The sequence below is a fragment of the Alligator sinensis genome, unplaced genomic scaffold (genome assembly GCF_000455745.1).
Source record: "Alligator sinensis unplaced genomic scaffold, ASM45574v1 scaffold1004_1, whole genome shotgun sequence".
Taxonomy (NCBI): domain Eukaryota; kingdom Metazoa; phylum Chordata; order Crocodylia; family Alligatoridae; genus Alligator; species Alligator sinensis.
Window position 1 is genome coordinate 277,382 of NW_005842148.1, and position 23,115 is coordinate 300,496.

At 42.8% G+C, this 23,115-nt stretch overlaps 2 protein-coding genes across 4 annotated transcripts in view; one reads left to right on the plus strand and one right to left on the minus strand.

Annotated features, from left to right (window-relative positions):
* The window catches only part of LOC102384288 (pyroglutamyl-peptidase 1-like protein), a 54,208-nt gene extending 48,891 nt beyond the window's left edge, over nucleotides 1-5,317 (minus strand). Inside the window, exon 1 of one of the 2 annotated variants that reach the window (XM_025206255.1) lies at nucleotides 5,190-5,317. The gene's annotated coding sequence lies outside the window, so the exon portion shown is untranslated. The remainder of the gene's footprint in view (nucleotides 1-5,189) is intronic. The other variant, XM_025206261.1, reaches the window with a different exon arrangement.
* FAM169B (family with sequence similarity 169 member B) overlaps nucleotides 1-23,115 on the plus strand; it is a 66,172-nt gene that overhangs the window by 21,926 nt on the left and 21,131 nt on the right. For both annotated transcript variants that reach the window (XM_025206252.1, XM_006025459.3), the window contains exons 2-4: nucleotides 8,462-8,595; nucleotides 14,489-14,588; nucleotides 22,393-22,478. In XM_025206252.1, the coding sequence (XP_025062037.1) occupies nucleotides 8,462-8,595; nucleotides 14,489-14,588; nucleotides 22,393-22,478 (320 nt within the window). The remainder of the gene's footprint in view (nucleotides 1-8,461; nucleotides 8,596-14,488; nucleotides 14,589-22,392; nucleotides 22,479-23,115) is intronic.

Consider the following 23,115-nt stretch of genomic DNA (forward strand, 5'->3'; position numbering starts at 1 on the left):
TATGAGAGTCAGGTTCTGCATGCACTCCCGGGAATGTGCCAAAGACCTCTTCCTTCCTTTGAAAGGTTAAACAAATATGGTAGTCTAATGATAACCACATGCTTCGAACAGTTCAAGCTCAATTAAAGGAATGGAGAAGGCTTGGTACTGGGTAGTGAGCGCTGCTGTTTAAACACAGAGCTCCCACGGCTGGGAGAGCGGTGAGAAAGTCACCTGTGCATCAATCAGAAGAGCAAAAAATCTTCTCTCTAGTACAGAGAAATGATGTTGCTGCCATAGCAATCTCTGGTGGCAGTCTATTTGACGGTGGCTCTTTACAGGATATAGGATATTACTACTTTGCTTTCATAGAGAATGCTTTTTATCCAAAGATCTCTAAACAGGCTTTAATGAATTAAGCCTGGTAACACTCCTGTGACGCAGTAGGTATTGCGCACATTTAACTGATGGGCAAACAGACAGAGGAGTTAATGCTTTGGCAGGAATAGGATTTTAGATGTCCTATTCCCAGTTCCCTTCTCTGCTCCAAAGACTGCTGTATCTTAGATATGACTATAATGTACATAATCTGTTTTGTGTACATTTAAGGATACATATTTGTCATGCCTGGACAAATAATTCACAAGGGCAAAGAATTAAGTTGTGAGGTGGTTGATGGTATTGTTCTTATAAATGTAAAATACTGCTGTGTCTATGACTTGGCAGCATCAAGAGACATTTATCTGGGAAAACTCAACAAAGCAACAAAAAAAAAATCAGCCTATTACAAATCATGTACTCCTACATCAGTCCTGCCTCGTTTGTCTATTGATTATGATAATAACATGAAAATAATTTTTTTTTAAAAATGAGCAATGCCACCACAATGTTTAAAAAAATGAGATTAAGCTGATCATCAAGTTTAAAAAGAATAAATATTAGGTTCTGTCTATTTATCTTTTTGTTTCTGAGCCTTGAGCATTTGCATTCTTGAGCTCTTCTCACAAATGGTGAGCAATGGTGGTGTGCAAACACACGTACATGCATAGGGTCAGTTGTTATTCATGGTACAGTAAATATATTCTTTGGTGACCAATGACCCCTTTAATTGCACACCTCTTAATATGTGCACACAGTGTCATTCTCTACAACATGTTTGCAGAACAGGTTATAGCAAACATAGCGCATATGGTTGATTAACTTAATACAGAACACAACAGCCTTTTATGCCCTATCTTATCTGCAGTAGGACTAGGATTTCTCACTTTACACTGCCTCTCCTAAAATGCTCTTGAGAACCCTTGAAATTTTCCATTCAACAGGTGAAATATTTCTTGGGAGTATGATCAATATTTGAGGTACCTTAATTACCTCACTGATATTTCTAGCAGTGAAATGATTCAGTTACCAGTTTGTTGGTTAACAATATGGACGTAGCTATATATGACTGCAGCTACTGTTGTTCAAGCTAAGTAGAGAGGTACAAAAAGCACAAGGCAGAATTGATTCAGTCTTCGCAGGTTAGTTTAAGCTACATAGCTTGAACTGATAACAAAATGAACTGATGTTCAGTGTTTGGGTGGCCAAGACAGGCAGAAGCCTGCCAGAAGTCTGGGGGTACTCATGCCTAGCTACCTAAGGGCGCATCTACACATGCACTTTAATGCACCTTAGCCTATTTTAATGCACATTAAAAATGTCATAAAAACCCTATGCACTTTCACTAATGCGCATTAAAATAGGCAAATGCACCTTTTTCTAATACCTCACAATAGAGGTGCTTAACTTATTGCGCATTACCAAAAGTGCATTAAATGAACATGTAAACACTCCCTAAGACTGCTAAATCCAGCCCAGTGGCAGCCCAGGGATGATTGGTTGCTGGACACAAGCCAGTCCCGCACCCCTCCCTCCCCCCCATAGCTGCAGGGAGGGAGAGCCAGCAGAAAATCTCTCCCCACTGCCTGCCTCTGAGAGGGGACTGGGGAGGGGGAACACACTACCTGGCCCTGCTCCTCCAGCTGAGGTCTGCCTGGCACAGGAAAAGCCCCCACTCTCACTTCCCCACGCCGACTGGCTAGCAGGACTCTGTTTGGCTCAGTCCTGCCCCTTCCCCAGCCCCAAGTCTATGGAGGGAGGAGTGTGTGCACACCCGGCCCAACATCAACCCCCCCAGCCAGGGTCTGCCTGGCGTGGGGGAAAGACCCCATCAGGGGTTTTTCACTCCCCCACAGCTCAACTCACTGGGCTGGGATCAGCTAAGTCCATCCCCCCTCAGCTCCCGCCTGTGAGAGGTGGGGGGTGGGCAGGATGAACACACCGCCGCCCCCCCCGCCCCTCCCCAGCTGGGGTCTGCCCAATGTGGGGAGGGAAAGCCCTCACTGGGGGCTTTTTGTAACCTTGAAGACCGATGAGCTGGACGGGCATTGGCTTTGGCCCACCCACTCCCTGGGAGGGGGCTGAGCTATTCCTTGTCTGGCTCGCCAGGCTGTGAGGTTGCAAAAAGCCCCAATGGGGTCTTGAATGCACCAGCTTGGCCCCCTCCCACCTGGGGTCTGCTTGGCATGTGGCAGTGAAAGTTCCCACTAGAACTCAGCTGGGAGAACCAGTGCCTGGCTTGGCTGGTGCATTCCTCACCCCAGTGCGTTTCCCTCCCCAGGAAGGGGGCTCTGAAGGGAGCGGGGCTGAGCCCATGCCACCCAGCAACCTGGGCTGGGGGGTGGAGGAGCAGGGCTGAACCAACCCCAGCCTGGCTCACCTGACTGCAGGGAGCAAAAATCTGCCAGTGGTGGCTTTCCCCCTGCACAGGCAGACCTCCAGCTGGGGGTGCTGAGCCAGTGCATTCCCTCTGCTCCCCCCTCCCCACCCCAGGCTGGGGACTGGGAAGGAGGTGGGGCTGAACTGATACGAACTCTGCTCACCTGGCTGCTGCAGGGGCAAAAAGCCCACTGCTAGGGATTTCCTTCCCCTTGTCCTGTACAGATGAGGGCTAGGGGTATCTGGAGGTCTGTGTCCTTGCCGCCCTCTTCCTTCTGGGCTACCAGGTGCTGGCAGGGAGCAGAGGCTTTCGTGATAGCTAGGGTTAGGGCCAGCTCTGCTTCACTGGAGCAGACGGCATATCCTGGGGCTGCAAAACATCCTGGGATGCTGGGGGACTGTGACTTAACTTGAATCGGGAAGGGATCTGGGACAGACATTCCATAAACCAGTTTAACTTAAATCAGTCAAGTCTGATACTACATCTAACCAGGTTTATCTTAAACTGGTTTTGGCCATTTTGGAAGCAGTTTATGCACAATGAACTCCTGTTCTGTTACACGTTTAAGCCAGTTTCAGATCACTTAAACCAGTTTATTTGCAATTTCTGTCCCTAGCCTATGAGTGTGTCATCATCAAGAACAGCGGTACAGTAGTGAGCGCAGGTGAGTCAAGTTGGTGGGTGTGCAGATGACCAGTCAGGGCTCTGTGTAATAAGTACCTTATGTCACACAATTCATTCTATCGCTCTGAGTTAGCGTGGTGGCTGCTGCCTCCCTTCACCTATGGATATCGTTACAGATAAGTTTAAATCAAGGGGGGTTTAAATCAATTCCATATGCTAGTTAGGCGATATTATACTGGATTAATGGTAAAACAGGATAGCAGCATGTTGGCAATCTCAGTTAATTTGTAAATGAAATAGGGACCCAGCACCTATTGTATAACACTTCAGGGTTTTAAGAAGAACAGCCAGCTAACTTTGAGAGTTCACCAATTGTTAATGGGCTCTCTGTATAATGGTAAAAAATAAATTAATGCAAAAAACATGAGATTGGGGAAAATGAACAAGCTGTAGTCATTAGTTGTTTTTCATTTAGATTGTGTAAAGATCTGCTGTTAGGCCACAGCCTTAAGATATTTAGGTTGATTGGGGGATTTGGTTTACCTTCACGGACATGGCTTTGGAATAGCCTGTTGTTTCACTTGTGGAGTTTCATATAAAAGTGTGTGCGCCCTGTGTTTTCTGTTGTACTGAGAAGAAATTCATTGGGCTGTGGAAAAATATGTCAGGCTTATTTCAATGCCTAGAGTGAATTTTGTACTGGATCACCAGTGACAAGGCTCGTGTCTAGTCTACAAAAATCCAAATCTCAGTTCACAGTGGAACCCACCCCCCACACTATCTTATGTCTGACTAGATCCATGGCTTTGTTAGAGATCAGGCACATGTAGTGAATAAGCCTGATTTTCTTTTCTTTTTGGACACCTGTACTTCGATCTTTCAGTTTTGTGCAAAGTGAGCCTGGCCTTCATTTACAACTACTCTTTGCTTAACATCATGGTTACATTCTTGAAAAATGTGACTTTAAGCGAAACGATGTTAAGCGAATCCAGTTATGTCACAGTAGTTACCTACTAGCAGGTGGCGGCCAAACAACATTATAACCGAACACTGCGCAAGTTTAAATGAGTACGTTCTCTAATAGATCAGCAACGTAATAATGAAACAACGTTAACCGGGACGACGTTAAGTGAGGAGTACCCATACCTCCAAGGGAAGGGGATTTGTCCACTTCACAAAAACCACCTAGTAATTCAGCTTAATTAACAGTGCCTATTTTGGAGAAATCTGGGACTGGAATAGCACGGGATATTGCACGAAAAAAAATCAATCTGCATTTGAGGTTCAGGGTGGAAACAGTAACTTTAATTGCTACAGTGATCTGGGGTTCGATGTAGGTGTAGCAAGGGGTGTTGCTGGTCAAGTTGGACATGGGCTGATCCGTACACGGGAGGCTTGTGCAGTGCCCTGCTTTGCTTTGCTTATAGTCGTTTCTAGATATTTCTTCTCATTTTAAAGATGAGATTTTTCTTAGCTAGTGTGAATAGATGAAGCTTCACTGATGTGACTGGAAGCACTCTGATTTCCACTACCTGAGGACCTTATTTAATGAGAACAAATGTTCCCGTAACAAGACAGAATTTACTACATTTTTGTTTTTGCAGTAAAATGTGGCTTTGCCCGGTAGTCTCCAGACTGACTCTGTATGCTCCAAAACCAGACTCTGAATGCAAAATAGCTCTCTCTCTAATATTGATATATTTGTATTTATGAACATGCATATATCTATGTACGTACTTATGTGTTGGCTGTGTTGGGAGTATTTTCCCCCACCCTCTCTTTAAAAATGTGCGCAGTTGCTATATAAAAGACCAAGGCAGATACCTACCTGCAAGCTCGTCCTTGACATTGTTGACTCGGCCTATGTGATGTCATGACCTTGTTTACCGGCGGAGGCTATTTAAGATGGCAGCCCCATCCAGCGCCCCAGCAATGCGAAGGCTGGAATGTCTGGAATCCCTCGAATGCAGTAGGCCTCCCGTTCTAAATTTACTCTCCTTATGGTTATATGGTACCTCCTCTGTGGCTGCAGCGAGAGGCCCCCTTTTTATGATTTTTTTTTTCCGCCGTCGGATGGTAACCCTTTGTGCACATTGCCCATTTAAAAAAAGAAACGCTTGGTCGGTGTCTGGCTGGTACAATGTGCTCTTTTGTTGCTCCTGCTTAGGATCAAACACTAATGAAATCCTGTAATTTAAATCTGTTCAAAACGCTGTCCTTGGATTCTTGCAGTCCAAATGTCCCGAGCTGCTGAAAGGGGCCTCAAGCCCAAGGCATCCTTAGGAAAACATTGCTGCTTTCCTTTTAAAGCCAAGTTGACAACTTATTTGGAGACCGATGATTAGATTTTTAAAAAGCGTCTTTTTCTGGCTTTCTTATGCTTTGACCAGATAATAAGTCTTTGCTGTGGATGACATTAACCTCATGAAAATGTTTTTGTTTGTGCATTTGAAAATACTTTGCAAAGGATGATACATATAATTTCTTCCTTTTCTTTTTTTTTTTTTTTTTTTTTACAGAGGCAAAGTGTGGGGCACCTACCGCATTTTGTAACTAAACATCCAGACCTTTAAAACTGGCAATTCCCAAAGTGCCCAAGTGAGTTAGGAGCACAAATCTTACTGTCAGTGCTCCTAACTCATTGAAAATTGCATCCTGAAAAGAATAAAGAGAATACAAAAACATTATACTTACTCAAGGAAAATTGCTTTTTGTGGAGGGCTGTGCTGGGGAGCTGTTGACCTGTTTTAATATTCACCTTGTGATGTTATATCACAGCTCTCCAAATGAATCCCAGTTAGCTAAGTCCAATTGAACTTGAAGGTATTAGCTGGGTTTTTTTTAGTGAGGAAGAGGACAAAACAATGTGTCTTCATTAAGTAGCTTTATCCTAATGGCAGGATGTAGCATTGTGAGTGCTGCACACATCCCTGCCATATATTAGAATAGCTAGAAACTCAATTTATATGTTAGGGTATGTGTGGTAACTTAAATCAGATGTACAGATATTTAAAAAAAAAATCGAAAGCAACTCTTCAGGGCTCTCCTCTGTTCAAAAGGAACTAACCAGCACATCTAATCATCCTCCCATCACTAGATTTCCGACATACTGAATGGCCCCTTTACCCGACATGGGTTGTTATTGTACAGAACCGGTGGGGTAGCACATTATATGGCTGCGGAAAAAAAATCTCCTCTGCTGAGTGCTGGCTAGGACTTTACAATGTGACTGAGCCTGACGGCGTTGCAATGCTCCTTTCTCTCCTGTTTTCTCTGATACAAACCTGTTCTGAGAACCATTTGCACAGCAGCACCTAGAGATTGACTGTTCGGCGCTCCGAGACACAGTACATAGCACTGCTATCAAGCTTTGGCATGTAAGCTGATTGCCTGCAGAGGCCAGGAATGGAGTATTTAAACCCTTTTTGTCCAGTACTGAATAGTGGTGAATTATAGGTTGCTGGTTTCTCTCCTTTTTTGTTAAGGAAATGGCTATTGATGACTGCCAGAGGCAGGATTCTGGGTTCTGTGGACCTGAGACAACAAATCTTACGTTTGGAAAGCTGCCTTTTCTGCCTATTGCAATTTTGTGGTCCCCAACACTGTACTCTGAGTGCCTAACAATTTTTATATAGTAAATCATCACCGCTCCCCTGCAAAATCCACCCTCCCCTTCCATGCTTCCTGACTACCTCTGCAGCTATTTCACTTTATTCTCCTGCCAGGTGGGAGCGAATCCTGGATCAAAAGAACAGAGTTCAGGACTAAGACCCTTAGCCCTTAAATGTGGCACCGTGATGGAGCTGTTCCTTTGTCCCCAGAATGAGACGTACAGTAATTACTGGCGGAGTTAGCGAGGAGCCTTAAATTAAGAAGGTTGTCCTCTCGGGCTAGGAAACTGAGTTTGTCTCCAGAGTGTTCGATGCTCTAGCAATGGACTTGGCTAATTATACTACATTATATGTCAGGGAGCATTGGAGGAGTGGGCAGTTATTTTCTTTTTTCCAGCAGGCAATCAGAGATTGTGCTATTGTGAGATGTTAGATACCTTTGGTAACAGGTGGCATCTGAGATGATCTGAATATATGCATGTTTTTATTCAGATATATCTAATGCTGATAACACTGCATGTTAGATGGTCTTATTCAGATATATCTAGTATCTGAATCAGATAGTTTGTATACTATCAGCAAATACCTCTCAGGAATATCCTGCAGAAGTGAGTCTCATGCATTAGAATATATGTTGTATACGAAAGTAGTGATTATTACGATCAAAAGAATTTCTCTGTGTAACATTTTAATACTTTTTCCAACAGCTATGAAGATAGATATCTAACAGTGAACATAATGAATATGAGTCATAGAAATGACTTCACGGAGGGAGAATTCCCTGTAGTGCAGTGATTCTCAATCAGGGTGCCACAGCACCCCTTTTCAAGGGTGCTGCAAATTGCCATGCGATGTTATCAGTCTTAGTTAGGTGCACAAGCATGATTCACGAGATAAAACCAGATATTTTTAACACCAATCCATAGTTTTAAAACTATTCGGCCTTATTATGTTCTTTCTTAGTTCTTTGTAACAGAAGAATGGCTCTATTATTTTTCTGTAGTGAAAAAGTGAAAACTAAGAGCTGGCACTTTCTAAGAGTGTCTTGAGTCTGACCCAGGGGTACGTTGAGTCTAAAAGGTTGTAGTGGAAGAACAGACCACGGACAGATCTGCAAAGGGAGAGGCCTTCCAAGAACACTGGAAGCATCAGGGATTATTTTTTCTTATTTATTTTTGAATAGCATGAACAGCCTGGTCGTGTTTTTAGAAACTTGGGAGAAGAAAGATTCGAGAAGCTTTCAGCTGAGCAGGATGCTTGTCAAGCATATTCAGTCTAAAGGTGGCAAATATGGGTTGCTGCTGTATGACCCAGTTCTGCAAAAATGCTTTTTTTTCCCCTGGAGGGTAAAGAGGTAGAAAGATCCAGTGCTAGTAATCATTCTGTTTCAGGCTCTCACAGTCTACTAGCAGATTTTTTAAAATGTATGTATATAACTTTCTTTCAAAACATGATCTTGGTGTTTTTCTTTTGTTTTATTTATCTACAGGACAACTGTACCCCGTAGATATTGCAGGTGGCAAGCCTGAAATTTTCCAGGTAGCAGCTGAGGCCTACTACGCGAAGCTTTTGCAGCAAGCTTCATCATCTCCCGACTTCTTTTCCATTCCCGGTGGAGAGAAGGTAATAGTATTACATTCAAATTAAAAAGTTAGGTGATGGCAAAAAAGTAATTTTAGAGGTGATGAAGGGCACTAGCAATGGTAACCTGTTCGTGACTACAGCTAGGCTAGCATGGTGAGGTTAAAGATCTTTTTATGTTTCCGATTAAAATAATTTGGCTTTCTTCACGTAGGCTGGCCCTAAAGTGAGTTTGGAGGGAGCTTAAAATCGGGTCTGAAATCTGCAGCTCTGCATCATCTTGTGCTGCGTAGGTTGGTTTACAGGAGAAGTCAATTTTCTTTCTACTTTAGAGATTTATTCTTTCTAATGTGAGTAAACCATGATCACATGGATATTTTTGACTGTGAATCCTTTGATGAAAGTTTTGAACAGAAATAGTCGACAGTTTGGATAAAGCACTTAGATGACAAGACTGAAGGGATCAGCCCTGCACTGTCTGAGACACGGTTGGCTAGGGCTTTTTCATTTTGTAACTTCAGTTGCGGGATGAAACGTTAAGTATCTGGGCCCCTTTTTATACAACAAAAGTTCCTGTTGGACCAGCTGTGTTTATATTATTGCAGAATGTTGAAGCAATACCATAGTTAGTGGAAATCGTTGTTTGCATGGAATACAGCAGCTTCTATGCAGTTTTGGAAAATATTTTGCAGTAATTTCCAGAAAAAATCCAGTTCATGTAGGGTAACTTTTGTACAGTCTGGGAAACAAGAGTGGCTGGCCGTATAATACTCTTTTAATGCCCTCTGGTGGACCTGGATCAGAACTGCCTGTAATTGCATAAAAACAACTGAAAATGCAGACTCGCAGAGTTACGGATTTTACTCTGTCCTTAGATCAACCTCTCAGGCCCGGTTGCAGTCTCATCTGATATTTAGCTGGGGTGGGCAAGAGAAGCCCGGAGCACAAAGTGGTGCATTGTACAATAGTTAGACACAGTAGGTTAGATTAAGGATGGCATTTTGTTTTTACTTTGGAATTATCTCTGTTTTGTGACTTGTAATCAGACCTCAACTAGGAGTTCAGATTTGTTCTTTGTACTTGATTTGATCTTGTCTGACCCAAACATAAAATGTATAGCCAAGAAAGGGTTAAGCAGTGGGATTATTTCTGCTGTATTTTTCTGCAAGGTAACCTGGAATATAAAAATTGATATTTTGTAATTAAAATGAACTGCATTAAAAAAAGAACAATGGCCTTCTGAGCTAACAACCACTGTTGTACCTCATTTGGAATTTCATAGATTTCATAGATTTTCATAGACATTAGGGCTGGAAGGGACCTTGCGAGATCGTCCGGTCCAGCCCCCCGCCCAAGGGGCAGGAAGTCAGCAGGGGTCAGATGACCCCAGCAAGGTGAGCATCCAGATGTTTCGTGAATGTATCCAGAGTAGGTGCTTGCACCACTTCTGAGGGGGAGTCTATTCCAGACTCTGGAGACTAGGATGGTAAAGAAGTTTTTCCTTATGTTCAGTCTAAAACGGTCTTCCAGCAGTTTGTGATCATTAGACCTTGTCTTCCCTTGGGGTGCCCTGGTGAACAGGCGTTCTCCCAGATCCGGATGCACACCCCTGATGTACTTACAGGCTGCCACCAAGTCCCCCCTGAACCTGCACTTCTCCAGGTTGACGAGTCCTGTGCCTCTCAGCCTCTCCCGTAAGGCCTGCTCTCTTGACCTCTAATCATGCTCATGGCTCTCCTCTGGACTCTCCAGAGCTCCTCCATGTCCTTTCTAAATTGTGGAGCCCAGAATTGGATGCAGTACTCAGGCTGTGGCCTCACCAAGGCTGAGTAGATCAGGAGAATGATTTTTTGAGTCTCACTTGAGATGCATCAGTAGGTGCAAGCCAGAGTTTTCTTTGCTTTGCTGGCTGTGGCATCGCATTGGTGGCTCATGTTCATCTTGTGGTCAATCATGACCCCCATGTCATGACTCCCAAGTCAGTCATGACCCACAAGTGAATGTAGCATTGCCGAGCCTATAAGTATGATGTGGGTTCTTCCCCCCCGAGGTGGAGCACCTTGCAATTCTCTGTGTTGAATGTCATCAGGTTTTGATCCGCCCGCCTTGTGAGCCTGCCCAGGTCAGCCTGAATCCCCAGCCTATCCTCTAGCATGACCACACTGCCCCATAATTTGGTAACACACACCTGAAAATTTAGAGATGAGGATTGCTGTGATTGACTGTATGCTTGATCACCAGCCTGTCATTTCTGTAGGGATTGGGAGCAGTGGTCTGCCTAGTGAATATTAGATGTTGTTACCCACCTGCTCAGCTCATAAAAGCACCACCCAGCCTGTTATGGATGGTAGTTTTTGCTCCAGGGAAGTATTCAGGGTGGGGATAGCCAGGATTATTGCAGTTCAGGTTTGAAGTTCATTGCCAGAGTTCTGCACAGGGAAAGCTTGTTCAGCTATGCCTGTCTCATGCTATTGCTGTCAGTGAGGAAGCACATACGCTTGCAAAACAAAAATAAAAATCATAGTGGCCAGATTTGTCAGAGGCACAGCACTGGACTTTAAATTTTAATGGTGCTCAAAGGTGCCTCTTTGGTGCCTATGATGATGTATTTCTTTTTAAAAAATGGAAAAAAGAAAAAAATCCATAGATGATACTAAGATTTTCAGGAAGGTCAGATGTGTGGTACAATTAGGTTCATGTTTCTTCAATAGCTCAGTGAAAGCTTACACATGAGTATATTTGTTTCCAGGGTTCAGGCACTTGTGAATTAGTGATCATCAGATTCATTTGAAGGTTGTTACCTTGAATAACCCATAGTTTTTGTTACTCCTTCCATCCAACAAGCAGTGTTAGGTATGTCACAGGGCTTAATTAGGGTTCATAGCCAATGGGCAAATGCATGACATTAGAGTGTGACACGTTCATTCACAGAAATGCATACCAACAACCAGGTTTTCAAAAATACGTCTGTTAAATTATACACACAATTTGTTTGTACCTAAACTTACTGGGGTGCAATTGCAGTATGCATATATAAATCCTTATTTGCATATGTAGCTATTGGTAGACAACAATTAGTATTTATTTACCACAGCACTTGGAAGAAGAATAGTAAAAGCCCAGGACCAAGAGGTCAGAAAAGTCAGGTTTTGTTGTTGTCTCTATCACTGACTGATCCCCTAGGTACCATATTTACTCGAGTACAAGATGACCCTGAATATAAGATGATCCCCAGTAATTAGACTCTATACATGGAAAATTGATCATTTGTCCCCCTCCTACTGCTACAGCAGGGGCAATGAATCCGGGCGGGGAGGGAATTGGGTGGCTCCCTTACTCTTTGCTCTTCCAACTTCTTTTCCCTGCAGCCGCTCCCCACCCCCCACTTACTGTCAGACTTTGCTCTCCCTGAGTACATGAAAGTGGGGGCAAATTTGAAAATGCTGATTTTGAAATAACCATGCCTGTAATAATTTAGTTCATCCAGAATTGACATTGCTGAAACTGCTGCGAGTTTTAGTACAGGTACTCCATAAACACACTTTTAAGGAGCATATGTGGGTTTAAAACTCAGTTCATTCGCTGTCGCTTCCACTGGAGGATCTGCTGCTGCTGTCGCTGCTGCTGTCCTCATCACTGTTTTCTGATCCACTTGTCTCAATGTCCTCCTCACTGTCGTTGTCTGTTTTGCCATTGGGGGGGTCTTGAAAGATCCTGTGCCAAATGTCCCTTGCCAGGTGGATTTGGCTGCATTCTCATCATCCTCTGCTACTGATTTCTGCTAGTAGGACTGGAGTTTGCTCAAAGCCATTTTACATAGTCTACCACCTCTAGGTTTTTTGTTTGGCTTGGTTTTTTTAAGGAAAAGTTTTCATGTTCCAAGCTGAATCAGCCAAATCAATTCCAAATCCGTGAGTCATTCAAGAACTATAAGTGGTCCTACTACCAGTGAACACCCTCTACCACCACCTGGGGCTTCAGATGTTTCCAAATTATATGGCAACCATCCTACATGCAGGCCCAAGTGCATGGAGGCTTGGGGTTTGGATATTTCCAGTTTCGCTTGCCCACAGCCATATGGCTGCAGGAGCAAGCTAGGGAGAAGTCTCCCATTTTCATAAAGTGGTGTAAAACCAAGATCTTCCCACTGGAAATGAAAGTGGGAGGTTAACTATACATTACTTCCACGGGTACTACCCCGTGCCAGAAAAGTAGCCATCCCCTGCCCCTGGGAAAACTGCCTTAGTAGTCACGGTATTTCCCCTGCCAGGTAAGTCTACCACCTCTAGGTCTGTGTGCCTGTACCTAAACCAAAAAGCTCATGATTTGCTATGTAGTTCTTTGGGCTGGGCTCCTGCAGAATCAATAGTGATTCAAGCCATGGTGACCTCACAGCTCAGCACTGCTTTGTATGGGTGTGTACTCCAGATACCCCCCACAAAGGAGCCATGTGCCAATTAGCCCCTCTACTCATGATTGGAACCATATGTTCTTGTCACAAGTCCTGGGATCCTCCAAAAATTAATATGCAGATGAGGCTCAGGGCAGCCTGGTCCAGCTCTGCCTCATGGAGGGTGGGGTCACACTAATTATATGCAACAGGCTGTGAGAGGAGGGAACAGAAGGATTCTGGGTGAACTGTCTGGGACCCCATTGGTGATGTTCACTAGACATTTAAGGTTGGTGAAGAAACAGAAATCATTGTAAATGGGAAAGAAAGGCACAGCTCAGCTGTGGGAGTGAAGAAATTGAAATGTATTCAGTGTAGTGGCTCACTATGACTTGAAAAGGAGTTGGCACTGAGGGGAACAGAGTGCAAGGTACAGTACCATATATTGTACTAGATGGGGGTGTGCTGGGGTAGACAATCTGTAGATAATGTACCAGTGTGGCATGTGAAAGCATTTTACTTGGCACACAAGCCTCAGAGCAGATGGCAGAGAAGGGGCCTAGGAAGGGGCCACAATAAGGATTGGTCCCTGTCTGCCTCTGGCACGCCAACACCTTATAAATGGAGTTTGCAGGTGTTTTTTGCACTCTGCCCAAAGACGTAGCTGAGCCCTGGGCTACACTAACCTATCCTTGTGGTAGGTCCTCATCATCAGCATATTTGTCCAATGTGGGCCATGTGTTTTGTAGTCATGCTCAGTGTTGGCTTCCTTTAATCAGCTTCATAGTTGGTTTACATTACTGAGTACATGCTGCCTTTGGCAGCAGTTAAATGACAATGTATTTAATAGCTGGGGTGGTGCAGGCACTAAGGCACATGGTTGACAGCCCAGAGGTCTCAGGTTTGGGGTCGTAGCAGAAGCACCCATGGCATGGCCTGTCAGACTCTAATGAATCTACGAATTCTGCTAAACACCTTGTCACAGGGACATGAAAAAAGAAAGGATATGAATGTATTTAATGAAGTTTCCTTGTATACGAATGTGAGATAAGGGATGAACCTCTTATATTTGAATAAATATGGTAATTTTTTCCTTCTGTATATCATCAATTAATGTCTTGTATAATACTTTCCTACCGTCTGGGGCTGGTGAAGCCTAATGAATGGTTTGCAAAACGCATCATGATCCACGGCTAGAAGAAACTATAATAAGTGCAAAGTTTTGTTGCTAGCTATTTGTTACATGCATTTTCTGTTCCATAACACTGTGTGTGTAAGAGAGAAACCACAAGATAACGTCCCAACATGGGTGAGCCACCAGTCACGGTAAGGTAGTATTAAATTACTCATTTTGACCGTTTAAATCCTTCTAAATTAGCACTTTAACAATAACACTTAAAAACTATGATTGTCTATAAGTGGTGTGCCCATGTACTTCCTAGAAGCCGTGACCAAGATTGCGAACTCTGTGTGCTCACCTCAAAAATGAAGCATTTCTTGCCAGCTGGTCAGTACACCACAGCTACCTGCATTTTTTTTTTTTAGGTGAAACTTGAAGCTTCCTGTGTGCGGTTTCTTCCGGTGTACCGAGACAACACTTCATGCAAAATTTTGGTGCTAACCAATCCGCAAGATAAAGAGACAGGTTAGATTTTTGTCACTGTATTTTTGCTTAATTAAATGTTAGAACAGCGGTATTTAACTCTGCTGGATTTTGAATACAAAACAGATTTAGCTTATGCTTCAAGAAATCATTTTAAAAGGCTGTTTGTAGAAGCAGTCTAGTTCGAATGGAGGACAGGGAATTCAGGACTGTCTTCATAGCTCCACCACCAAATAATGGGCCAGCTTTGGTTTAAAACTGTTTTTCTGTCTCTACACTTTGATACATCTTGATAGATGATAAATCTGTATTGTTTTTTCTTAGTGGCATCCACTGCCTCAATTCTAGGTTGAATTATCCTATATTTCTGTATTGTCTTGTGAGATGTAGATTTAGGCAAAAGCTCAAGCCCTGAATTAAACCCATTTTGTTAGCTGATATCGTGCAATCTACTCCATGCTGGTTTGTGTACTACCTGCTACTAAAGCTTATGATGCTAATAGTGTTTATAATGTTTACAGCCATATGATGTCCCTAAAAGGACACTTCATTACAGTCACAAGTGAACAAAGTTGACCGGTGCTTGCCGACATTTCTATCTCACAAGACATTGGTTGGGTTAGCATCAGAAACTGTGTTTTGGATAATGATTACATTTTAGGCTTTCTTTCATTTACTAAGGATCACTGCTCTCTGCATCCCTCCTGGCTTCTTTCAACTTAGTCCTAACATCCAGTAGGCTGTGTGGTTTGGGCCGTGCCTGGGACTTTACAGCGCTGAAAAGTAGTAACACAAATCATGATGCCACTGTCCAGCCAGGACTGAAGACAGAAATAATGCCAAAATTACAAAATGCTACTGCTTGATCGAGAGAATTTTCTGAGTTGTTGTGGAGCAGCGGGTGGTCTAATTTTGGGGACAACTCCTTGAGAAACTGTATCACAAATGCCACGTCAGTGCATTATTTACTCCTCTAGTTAGGTAAGCTCGTCCCATATGCCTGAGATCCATGAGACTTCAAGTTCTGCCTTGAGGAAGCAAACTGATTGTAATTTTTAAAAAATAATTATGCATAAGGGAGTTAGAAAAAGTTAAACATGGATGCACTGGCTCCCTTCAACCCCTGTGGAGAGAAGAGTGCCAGGTTCATCTCTGGACATTTCAAAGTTTATTTCTGAAATTATAAACTCTGAATTGTCCTTAGGAAAGATTTACAGCCAGTATTTTATACACACACACACACACACACACACACACACACACAGATATATATAATATAAACGCACATACATACACACAATAATATACTTGATACATACAATACTTGATACATACAATAATATACTTGATATCTATCTGTCTATCGAGATAGATATATATTTATATATCTATATCTATATTATTAAGTTAAGTCAGTCCCGAGGCTGCTGCGACCATTAGGGTACCTTAGATGATGTGCATCATTGGTGACTCTTTGGGCAAAGTGACATGGAGGCGCCCATCTCCTCTCCAGGTACGGATGGCCATTGGCTGACAGGGAGCTCATCTGCCCTTTGACAGGTCTTGTTTCTAGTCCTGCTGGGTATCCACACACCCTCCTCACCCAGGTTAGCCGGTGGGGTACCGGTCTAGTTGCTGACATCCTGACCAGTGACACATATTAAGAGTGCACAGCTCAGTCGTTCATTTGGCCAATTTAGACCCCATCTCAGATATCCAGCTGGAAGCTGGAAGTTTCTTCACATAAGCCAAAAAAGATTAATTTTGCTTGTGGTTGCAGATAACCCTACGGTGTTTTTAAGGCTACCCTGCTAGTTAAGTGCTCCGCATGCTAGATTGACAGCTGTAATTCAGTTGGTAGAGGAAGGGGAGGGAGCGAAACTGCCAGCCCATAGCCTCTTGTAAGGCTGATGCCAGTCATTAGGGTCAGTCTTAAAGCTGCTTTCAAGCCCATGTCTACTAACTATCTATATTGTAAACCTCTGAATTCAGTCCCTAGTAGCAGTCTAGCCCAAACTTGGAAGCTCTGCTAAACTTCTAGATGTGACCCACTGCTACTTGCATCCCAGTCCTCTGCTTTCCGCAGTGTGTCTGGATGTATGTGGCCATACAGGCTTTGAATACAGGTAGTCCACCTGCAGCAGTCCCACAATGCCAACTTTCATCCCTTCTGTACTCCACTTCTTCTCTCTGCTGCTTCTAAGCAGAGATGAGCCTGGAAAAAGAAACAAGTAGTCTGTGGACTGGTTCCACTTTGTGCGGCACAAGAAAACCTGAGACTTCTTAAGAAATAAGGCAAAGCCAATGGATATAGTGTGAAGTACATGGTGCATGTGGCTGAAGAAGGGCACCTTGTGTGGGTCTGGCTATTGAAGTTGGCCTCCAAGTCTGCCCTGCATGCCCGTGTAGGGTACATGTAGAGAGTCGATGGTTCCTTTAAAACTGCAGCCTTTCCTGATGTTAGTTTTAACAGAAGGGTGTTAACATTTTACTGGAAGGAATTTCAGCACTGATGCTGTCTAAGCAAAAGAAAATGATATACTGCAGGCCAAATTCTGCCCTTAGTTGCAGTTGCAGATCCTTGTTGATTTGTATTCAAATAGATGAACTAAAAATAGTGTTAAGGCGGTTTGGATTACTTCTTGAATGGGAATACCCAGGTTAATCACCATGTCAAAAAAAGGGATTGCAGAGAATCACTGAGTGCAAATATATGAAAGAAATAACAGTGCATTTAAGATTTTACAAGTTTGCGGCCAACCTATGTAGATGTATATTCAAAATATATTACTTTTTTACTTTATAAAGAATGCACTATTATGCACGTATAAAATCTCTGTGAAGCTTCCCTATGGATCTTTTTTGTGTGTCATAGCCTGATTACCCTGGAAAAACAGTTTGATAAAGCAATTAAAATTCTGTTTTGTCAGCTTTTGGTTTCTCAATGAAGAAAAGGCTAAAGCCCCACAAACTCCCTATTCTCTTTTAAAAAAATATAATATTTTAATAAATACAAAGTTTTAGTGTTTAAGTCATTCCTGCATTTAATATTCATATGATCGGTGGTTGCAGAGTTCCCATGAGCCATGCCTCTTCTGCGCCCTCTTTCCAGATAGCAGCCTTGGACTGTTGATAACAATCAGATTGACTGGAAACTTCATTTAACGTCTCCCTGAAGTTTCCCGTAGCCTTATAATTATTACGGCACAGTAATGATATGGAATATGGTGCATGGAAAAGCTATTCTACTACTCCACAAGAATCAGCTGTTGATAAGATGTCACTAAAACATGCGTCTTGCTCCCTTCCAAAACCCTGTCTGTGAAAATGGTTTTTCTTTTTTTTTTCCCCCTTTTTTTTACTGAATTGTAAATGAATTTCTGACATGGTTAATGGGCGACCTGTACTTTGTGCTCCAGACCCAACTTGTGAGCACCACTTTGGGGAAAAATGTCCTTCTTACTTTTATACATCTTTGCTGAACTGTGACTCAGTCATTGTGGAATTGGATGCGAGGGCGCACTGCCCCTGCATCTTACCCATAACAGCCATAATTTTTCCTGGCAGGCTTTGGTTTGTCTAGACCAGCTACCTCCATCTCTGGGCTGGGCTGTAAAACAGACTGCCCTGCCTTTGTTTCTGTGTCTCAGTGTCTCTTTTTGCAACGCTTGTTAGGTATCACTGACTCCAGTACTATGTGTATCTCCTTTTGCCAGGCTGCGGGGGCTTCACATCCTTCTTTGATCCTAGCCTCTGGAAGGGTAAGTCCATCTGGCCTAGATGGACGCAAGTAGGTAGCTTCATCCTAACCGATAGCCCATGGTCATTTCCTTTGAAGTTGTTTTACCCCAGGTACTTTATATTTGCCATTGTGTAGTGCTGTGTGTTTTGTGGGATTGCTTCTTACAGTTTCCTTTGGCTTAACTCTGTGCATTCAGGCAGAATAAATGTCTCACACACAAAGTGGAGTACAGATGGCTTTTTATATACTATCTTATTTGATTGATTTCTATAACTTCTTGGTCATTTATTGTAAGCCACCCTGAGCTGCTTTTGGGGAGCGGAGCATATACTTCAAATAAGTAATAATCATAATAAACTCTAAGAATAATATTCATAACTCCTTTGATTCTACAGCTGTTAAAGCAGGCAGTTTACCAAAGTAAAGTCTTTTTATCTATGCTTAAAGCAATAATTATTCAGATTAACAAAGTAATAATGAGACTGGAGTTGGTTTTCTAGGTGAATAGTGCTAAAGTTTTGAAGGCTTTTGAATCTGAGGCTTTGGTTAGGTCCACAATAAGAAAGAGGGACTAATTTCAAAGCTGAGATTTGGATTTGAACTCCTCTTCTGTGTGGGTTTTGCTCAGAGGTGGACTTCCATCCTCGTCTCTTTCTAAACGAGTTCTGAAGTGTCGGAGATAAATATTTGGTAGCTCTTCTACGCAACATCACCCATTGCCTTGGCTGGGAGCATTTCTTATTTATTCATGCTGGGCTGAGTCTTCTGTTCTGTTAGGATATCTGTATGAACATTTTTATGAGAATGTAAATTGTGTTGCAAGGACTCACTGAGCATAACAAGGGCGATTAAGATCTTTACAACCCGAAACAAACATGGAGTGTTGTGGTGCTTTCTAAATGCTGAATATAATAACATAATAATTTACTGCAACTGCTAGACGTCATGGAACATTTATCACGGGATACTTGCAACAAATCACTGGGAAAAACTTGAGCAGGAGCAGGAAGACATAATTTGGTTGCAGGAATTATGCCCATCTTAGGTACTTATGTGGCCTCCATCATTGTAGGAATGTATTTATCCTCACTGCATCTCTGTAAGGTAGAAAAGGGTTATTATCTGCATTTTACAGATGGGAAATTTAGGTACAGAAGATATATCACTACCCTCCTAGTGCAGCAACAGGAAGCTTCATTATTACACCAAAGTGATTCCCCTTCTTTGGGTTTCTGAAGGTAGCATGTGCAGAGGGGATGCGGTGTGTCTCAGTTCCCTGTTGCTTGGCACCATACTGGCATGGCATAAGGATACTCAGAGAGAGACAGGGTATTTCTGCACTGCCTGGTGCACTGTAGTATACAGATAACCACACTAATTCAGATGCCAGAAGCAGTCTAAGTACGGTAAAGCAGAACTCCCCATGGGCTGCTTCACCTTGCTCAGGGGAGCTCTGTGCTACCACAGCTCAGCTTCTTCCAAGGTCTCAGCTAACTGGAGTATCTCTACACTTTGCTGCAGTGTGCTAAATGACTTGCCTTCAATCACAGAAGAAGCCTGTGGCAGAGCTGGGAACTGAACCCCAATTGCCAAAGATTCAGGTTAGCATGTTAACTGTTGGACTGTCTTGTCCTCTCCAAAATGAGCGTTGAGTGAAGATGAATGGCAGGTACCTAGTATGCTGAAGTACACCGTGAACCGCAAACTCTGGATATGAGAACAATGACCACAAGAACTGTATACCTGATATTGTAGCAAACAGTTTAAATATATGGCTCCTAAGCAATGCGTGGAGAATAGGCTTTGGATCAGAATCCACACTTCCCAGGAATCCAAAAAACTTAGGCTTTAAGGCCTGATTGTTAAGAGCATGGGGGAAAAGGAAAATCCAAGTTGAATGCTGCTTGAATTTTCCTGCTTCTCTCTGCATTCACAGTGCTGATTGTGCATTTGATTCAAAGAACCAAAACAGTGAGGCTTGCTTATGAGCATAGCAGCATTTATCCTGCATGCAGTAGAAAGTGAAAATTAACTATGGGCCTGGGTTGAGAAGGAAATACTTTCCTGTGTCCGGTGGTAGAAGAGATTGCATAGTACAATGGTAGATGGTTTAGGGCCTGATTTAATTCAATATTATTCTGCACTCCTTTGCTGACTAGCCACAGCAGCAGCAAAAACATGCCATGAGAGCCAAGGTTTTACCCATTCTCTGCTGCACATTAGTGCCAGGGGTGCATATTCAGCTATTCTTTTGTCCTCTGTTTATTGAATATTGTCAGTCTTGGGGAATTACTAAATGGGGAGAGGACAAGGAGGAAAAATTCTCTCTCATAAAATGTGCTTGCATTTGAAATTGTTTCTACAAAATTGATTATAAAAAGAGAAGAAGAATATGGAGAAAACGCCTGTGTATAACTGTGAACCAGATGTTGACTTTAAAATAGCCTAAAAGAAAGTATATATATTTGCCTGGGATCCAGGAAAATGTTTTTCTTTATGGAAGGCATCTGTATAGACAAGGTAGCTCAAGTAATGTGATGTGACAGTTGCTATGTCAACTGGTGTATTTTTCTCCCTTTTCCTTTAAATTATTGAATAGCACAGTAAATGTTCCGTAAAACTAGCGGCTCAGGACTTGTTTATGCACCTTCCGATTTTCACCAGAGCTTTTTCAAACTTTTCAGACTTTCCATATGTATATTCCATATGTGGTTTGGAGTTTGTGTTGAGCAGAGTTCATGCCAAATCCATTTTGGTGTTCATTATGTGCAATTACAGTTTGAAATCAGCGTTTGGCCCATCATGTCCCCTTTGTTTGACGTAGCTCTCCTTGGAGCTACATGCTTCATGAGTGTGTAATGCAGCAGCGGCTCGTTGTGCTTGGATGTACAGTGGAGGGCTGGAGGGAACAGATTGAATCCATCATAGCAAGCGGCAAACCCCTATGCAAATAAGTGTGCAATATTTAATGAGTTGGGTCTGGTGTTATAAACAGGCATCTGTGCTTGTGTGCAATACTTCCTTTATTGTTAATGCAGTACACAGTGTAACAAGTGTTGGCATGTCCTTTAATAATTTACTTAAAATATAAGTGGACTAAAAGCAATAACACTTGCTCCAAAGCCTACAGGCAGCTAGTAAAAACTGAAGCAAAAACAGGAGCCCACCAGTGCACATTAGAAATATCTCTAGGCGCTGGGGCTAAAACATGTAAATGATAAGAGTTGTAGTAATGCTATTGTACTTGCTTGTCTGCAAATCTGTTCATGGTTGGATGACTTGGAGAGGCAGATAGGTCCTGTGGTTCAGTCCCTTAAAATCTGAGACCCAAGACAAGTTCCTTACTTTTTCAGGGGTACGTCTACACCACCTCTCCAGCATGCCCCAGCAGAGATACCCCAGTTCACATACTCCAGATCTAGAAATTGGACAAGGAAGCCCTAGATTAGTGGTTCTCAACATTTTTGGACTTGAGGTACTCCTCCATAACTTTAGTGAATTGAGCGGCACCCTATTTCAAAAATACATTTATAGACAACAGGGTTTACTTCCTTGAAGAAGGGCTGGGCAGTAAGGGTGGGGGATCAGCCAGGCAAGGACAAGCCTGAGTCTGCGTGCTTATCTGCTCATCTCCTCATACCTTGCTTATCTCTTCACACCCTGGGGCATCCTTCATCCTTGGGGCACCCCACACTTTGGGGTCTGGCAGGACCCTGATTGAGAACCACTACTGTAGTTGTTCCTCTTGAGACTTCAGTCTCTGGTGTTTGAGAGTGACTTACTTGGTACTTCCCCAGAGTGACTTCACCACTGAATTTCTGGGTTTGGAGTATGTAAAGGGAAATGAATGAATGGGATATACCGGGACCCTATTGCAAATAAAGCATAGAGTAGGCGCATCTTCACCATCTGAGTAATTCTGGGTTCGGGGGGTAATAACATGGAATTATTCTGGGAACACCGTTACTTTTCATGCTGTATTTTGACTAAACTGAAGTTGGTGCTGGCAACTATGCTGATCTTCCTTTTCCTCTCACCAACCAATTCCTGTTTGGTAATGGTCTTTCCCACAGTCATTCTGAGCTGGTGTGCCCTTTCTTGTAGTTTTGGCAGTTTATCTGAACCAGTCCTGGTGGCCCATAGAAGAGATAGTGAAGACTGCTGATCCAGCTAGAGAAGGGCTGATACCGGTAAGGTCATTATTTAAACAATTGCTTTTGTGATAGAGCATTCTAGGTATCATGCTTGTACACTGCTGTATTTGGTCTCTCTTGCATTGTGCTGGATAGCAATGATGTGGTTTATACTGTGTGCAGTTTGGGTCCTGGGTCTTCTAATTGCTGTCCACAGATCTTCTGTTGTATCGTGGCTGTTCATTCCCTTCAATGCATAATAATTTTCCCACCCAACTGGTGATTCATCTGTGGGCTTTCCTCTCTCTCCAGTGGTTTCCAGGTTGCCTCCTCTGGCAGGTAAAAGAACAATTTGGGTAACTGAAGTATTATGTTAGTGGTAACCCTTGACTTGACTGACCATCTTTTGGGAAGCTGATTCTTATTACCCTGAGGTGTCTTATCTAGCTATTTACAAAGCCTCGAGCCCTAGATAATATTTTTTTACACAATATTTATTTTATTGTGCTATTTTTATTTAATGGGTTTAGAATTTCTATTCTTTCTCTAACTAAATACCCTTGGTTTGATGCAGTAATTTTGTCTGGGAAAAAGAGATGATGCAATACTATTAGCTGTTAATTTAATCTACTTGCAATTGCTAAGAAAGCCACACACTGCATATAGGATTTGCATTGCCAGGGGGTAAATGAAG